At 34.7% G+C, this 5,548-nt stretch overlaps 1 protein-coding gene across 1 annotated transcript; it reads left to right on the top strand.

Annotated features, from left to right (window-relative positions):
- The first annotated feature begins 1,171 nt into the window (after positions 1–1,171).
- LOC122581166 (myosin-binding protein 1-like) lies at positions 1,172–4,873 on the top strand. The gene is made up of 4 exons (XM_043753332.1): positions 1,172–1,387; positions 1,556–1,598; positions 1,703–3,594; positions 4,507–4,873. Exon 3 carries the CDS (start codon positions 1,737–1,739, stop codon positions 3,567–3,569), a length of 1,833 nt encoding a protein of 610 aa, XP_043609267.1. The 5' UTR covers positions 1,172–1,387; positions 1,556–1,598; positions 1,703–1,736; the 3' UTR covers positions 3,570–3,594; positions 4,507–4,873.
- Positions 4,874–5,548: the final 675 nt, after the last annotated feature.

The following is a 5,548-nucleotide window of genomic DNA, read 5'->3' as shown; positions in this document are numbered from 1 at the left end:
CTGAACTCAATTTTCCGAAGGATTCGTAGTCAAAAGGAGCACCTTGATCATATCTATCTCAAGTCATAAGTGATGTATTTGAAAGCTTGATCAGATAAGGATTAGAAATAGCACCTTCATTATTATGGGATGATAAGAACGTTTTTCCGTTATGGATTTTTTATGTTTTTGCATTACGTTTTTCCGTTAGATGTTCGTCTTGAAAATGTTATGTCTTTGGATTGCATAATTTAGCATTACATGGATGAATGAACTCCTTTTTAAATTGTACTGCTACAGTTCTTTACTTTGCCAATAGTAATGCTACTGTTTTTTAAACTTTAATGGATTTTAAAATGATAGTAATTTAGCACTAATGTCTTTATCTGAAACCTTAAGTTTTTGTAACTTTTAGTAAAACTTGAAAACATAAAAGCTTTGTAGAATGACTTGCTAACTACCTTTCCAACGTTTCAAATACTTTTGGGTCAGGCCAGATTTGTTTAAAATTGGCCTAATTGCTGGATATCATAGTTGCAGATACCATTCCATGTTCAAGGATACCCAATATGTCAATTATCTACCAAGTTTTGGCCAGAGTCATGGGACTCCAAACCCTTCTAACCCATCACCTTTGCTTTTTTTGTGCTCCATTATCTGTAGTTGCAGAAACTTCAAAATTCGTGGCCATAATAGGAATTATGCATCAATCACATATAATCAAAAAGAACCACATATCTACTACATATATAATCTATCAAGAATTTACTGAAACTATATTTTCTAGGTCCAAATCATATAGCTCAGATGCATATGACATTTTTACCAATGAGTTTAAAGTAAAATAAACATCGGATGAGGACAGTAAACATGTTAAGACAGGGGAGTTTTTGTACAATCGTTGCTTGATTGCCCACTTATACTGTTTTCGGTAATCATGACTTTGAAACGCCATGTCCATGATATCCGCCGCAACACGCGGGTACCATGCTAGTATTTTTTAAAAGTTAAGCAATATTTAACTGCTTATAGAAAACATTTATTTCAACTAATATAAATAGAGTAGATAACTAGATATAAAGAAAATAAAAATCTAAACACCACTAGTGTAAGAATCTAATGATACATTGAAATTGACACAAGCCATAATCTAAGGTACTTGAAACAATGACAATGAAATTATGACACAAGATATTTGCTCCACAATTGGGATTAACAATAGATTGAATGGTTCATGCACCATTTTCATCATCACAAAAACACCAACATTTCATATATCAATAAAAATATTTATAATAATAATCATATTGATGCTTAAATTCAGGCCAAAAAGTAAATCAAATTTTTTTAAAAATAATCATATTTCGCCTCTCATTTGCCGTCCAATTCATCTCTCATTGCTTCCCAGGTAATCCATTTTTTTTTTTTTTTAATCACATTTTCATTACCCATTTTTATTTTATTTATATATTTACTTATTTATTAAATATTAAATTAGGGTTATTTTATTTTAGGGTTTGGATTTTGTTAATCTTATATGTAATGATTTGGGTATTTTTGTTTATCATGTTTACAGCCTTGACCCCTTTTTGCCCATTAATGGTATTTGATTTATAAAGGTACATATACACACACACACATATATATATCTATTTGTATATATGTATATATTTCAAGAAAGTGAATCTTGATGTGTCCAATAAGAAAAAGATACCATTTTTAGGGTGAAGTGTTTGGCTTGGTTTGGGAATGCAATCATGGCTGCAACAAATGAATTTATGCATCATTTATCGATGGCGTGTTGCGAATGGTTTTTGATGTTTTTAATGTTTATGGATGGTGCATTGGGATTTATTGCCTCGAAATTTGCTCATCGTTGTGAATTACAAAAACCATGTATGTTTTGCTCAAGAATTGATCATGTTTTTGGTGAAAAGCCTGGATCTTTTTTGAATTTGTTTTGTGATAAGCATCGGGCAGAAGTTTCTTGTTTGATATCTTGTGAACTTCATGATAAGCTTGCTGATGTTAAGGAAATGTGTGATGCGTGTTTTATGTCGGCAATGAAACAAAAACAAATTATGGAAGGGAAATTGGGATACCCTAAAGGTTATTTAAATAAAAATTTTGTTCGTGTACCTTCAAGTATGGGGACGTGTTCGTGTTGTAAAAAACAATGGAAACCAAAACCTAGAGGTGGAGTAAAATTGGGAGTTTCTAAAGTAACCATGAAACCTCCAATGCCGCGAGTTGGTGCTCGTGGGCGTGGCCAGTATCGTCGTCGGAATGATTTTAGAAGGGTCCGGGGTAGGATTTCTGGGACTTCGACTCCTTGCCTTGTTGAGAATAGTATAGGTATGGATGTGAATGCGGATTTGGACATGGATGCCTTATCTGATTCAGGTTGTCCTAATGTTGGGTTCAATTCCTTTTATGATTTTGACTCTGAATCTGACTCCGAAGACTCATTTTTTGAGGTTGATTGTGGTGCAACTGAGTGTTTAATGGATGATTCTTGGGTCATAAACAAAATGGGTATACAGAATCAAGATCACGTTCGACCTGAGAAATTTCACAGTTTCTCTAATCCCGAGTTTTCACTTCCCAATGGGACCAACAATGAAACTGACACGAGTCCTCTATCTTTGACATCCACTGGTTCGATAGGGCATGATGCAAAAGAAAACGGGCATCTAGAAGTCAGTAAGGAAACAAGGGTTCCTAATCAAAATATTCATACAATCAATGACTGTCAGGTGTCCACTTCCTCAGATAAACACGAAGGTTTTGAATCTCCGAGATCAACAGGTTTGAGTGAAATTGAGGGTGAAAGTTATGTGGAAAAGCTCAAGCGGCAGGTGGAGCATGATCAAGAACAGTTACGTTTATTGCACAAGGAATTAGAGGAAGAAAGAAATGCTGCTGCAATAGCTGCAGATGAGACAATGGCCATGATTACAAGGCTACAAGAAGAGAAAGCAGCTCTCCATATGGAGGCGTCACAATATTTGAGAATGATGGACGAGCAGGCAGAGTATGATATGGAAGCTCTTGATAAGGCTAATGATCTCATTGCCGAGAAAGAAAAAGAAATTCAAGATATGGAAGCTGAGCTGGAATATTTCAGAAACCGATATGAAGATGAATTGTTCATGGGGAATGCAACTGATACATCAAAAGAAAATCATATGGAAAACGGGATAATTGATGTTACTTCTTCTGACTCAAAATCGACGAAGGAATTGAAATCAACGGCTATCAGTCATCCTGATTTAGGACTTGAGGATGAAAAGGAATACATTTTGCATTCTCTATCAGAGTTAGAGAAGAAGTTTCACCAAGCTTCTAATGGTAATATAGCGAACAACGGTTTTTCCAGACATGATGAAATTGATGTTGGTACCCTTGAAAACGAAATTTCGGATCTTAATGAGAGGTTAAAAGCATTTGAGGCTGATCGACAGTTCCTTGAGCATGCTTGTAATATGCTTCAGAGTAACGGGGGATTAGAATTTATTCAAGAAATAGCTCATCACCTACATGATTTGAGAAAGGATAGGTTTGATAGAAGATGTCAATCAGTCACTTGAAGCTACATCCTTCAACAAAATTAAGGTATGTGACATTTTTGTAGAATAATATGTTTGGTATGGAAATAGATTTTTATTATGCGACAATTGGTAAATGTTCTTTGTTAACAATTGATCATTTTACTTCGATCATACTCGGATGCAATTTTTATGATAATCTTGATTGAATTCTTCTATAAGGGTCCTATGAACCAATTACCTTATCATGGATCGATGTCTGCTCCTTGCTTTATTATTTGTTTTTTAACATATATTTGTTGGTGGCACTTATATGATGCAAGAGTACAAGGATGTGTATGATAAGAGTCCCAATGTCCTGTTAACTTGGTGATATATTAGTCATAAAATGAAGCATGGATTATTAAACAGAAAGTGTATAAAAGAATGGAACCTAATCCTCAAGTAATATTACATTTAGGAGTCGACTGGCGTATGTGCTTACTATAAAAAACTTCTGTAGGGTAATGCCTTTTTTTGTTTTTTTTTTAATTAAATGTTTTTATTAAAAATCGTAGTGTATTACACTATTACTTGAAAACAGTTTTGTGTAATTCACTTCCGGGTCAGATATCTTCTAGACACCATGTATGCATGCGGTTGCCCATGTTAATGTGTCCTTTTTTGCGTTTTCTCTAGAATTTTAGGGTTCATGGCAGAAGATCATGACACCGGATCTTTGCTCTTAGTTCTTCATGTTCACTATGTTGCCATGATAAAAGTTGTTATCGTTTAACTAATATGGAGTTCTTAATGTCAAAGTTGAATCCTGGAACCATTATCTTATCTTCCAAATTAACTAGTCTGACCAAGGACTTTATTAAAAACTACCCCTAACATGTCATTTTTTCAAGAAATTATATGCTCACATCAGCCCGAAACTCTTCAAACTACTACTCGTATGATTTTTCTTCTCTTGACACATTAACTGATGTTTCAGATGTATGCTGAGGTGGACATGGATATAATCGCCATATTGCTTATGATTCTTGACGCAATGATCTTGTTTCATAAAAAGATCGTTGCTTTTTTGATCAAGAAGAAGTTAGGATCAAGTAGGGAAAAGACTCTACATTGTTTTTGATCCGTTGCAGCTGTTATACACTTATACACTCCAAAATGGTTATTTAAGTATATACATCATTTGAAAGATAGTTGTGTAATTTTTGTGATATCAAGTGTTCTCCATATTTTAGTACCAGGCTTCTGTCATATTTGAGAATGATATGCACGCGGGTGCATATACGATGTATCTATATACAAATTTTTTCTTTTTCGTCAAGAATCAAAAGTCTTCTTGAGTGAAACATATGTTATACATTTGATATGCTTGTTGGCACCAGATTTAGTTTTTCATTTACAAGGCTTATGATTACTTAATGTAACTCAATTATAGAATGATCATTATGAAGATGTCCTCCTTTGGAAAGTCAAAAAACTGGTGGGAGTGCTCAGTTTTCAATTTTAGAAAGTCAACAATTGTGGCAATTCTGATTTTTGCCAACCCATATGGAAGTTGGGAACTGTTGAAAAAGCTCAAATGTGAAAGCACAACCCTTGAAGCAAACCGTACAACCTTTACTCTATCCCTTTTTTAAGCCTTTACATCTATAAATAGCCCACATTGTTCATGTTAATCAGCACTCATACAAGAATGTCAGACTGCAAAGGTAAATCTAGTTTCTTTCTTCTATTTTGTTAATATTTGTGGTTTAGAGTATGAACTAAACAAAGTTGTATTTGGATATTTGATTCAGGAAAGAGTTCATGGCCAGAGCTGGTTGGGGAGACTGGAGAAGCTGCAGCCGCCAAGATCGAGAAAGAGAATCCATTGGTTGATGCCATGGTGATACTCGATGGAACTCCAACGCCTAGGGATTTTAGGTGCGACCGTGTTTGGGTGTGGGTGGACTCTCATGGGGTTGTCATTCGAACTCCTATTATTACTTAAGCTCAATATGAAGCCAGGGGCTATCTATCTA

The sequence above is a fragment of the Erigeron canadensis genome, chromosome 9 (assembly GCF_010389155.1).
Source record: "Erigeron canadensis isolate Cc75 chromosome 9, C_canadensis_v1, whole genome shotgun sequence".
NCBI lineage: Eukaryota > Viridiplantae > Streptophyta > Magnoliopsida > Asterales > Asteraceae > Erigeron > Erigeron canadensis.
This window is presented reverse-complemented; position numbering and strand designations above follow the sequence as displayed.

Coding starts and splice junctions, on each gene's coding strand:
- LOC122581166 (XM_043753332.1), top strand. CDS start 1,737: ATGGCTGCAACAAATGAATTTATGCATCATTTATCGATGGCGTGTTGC.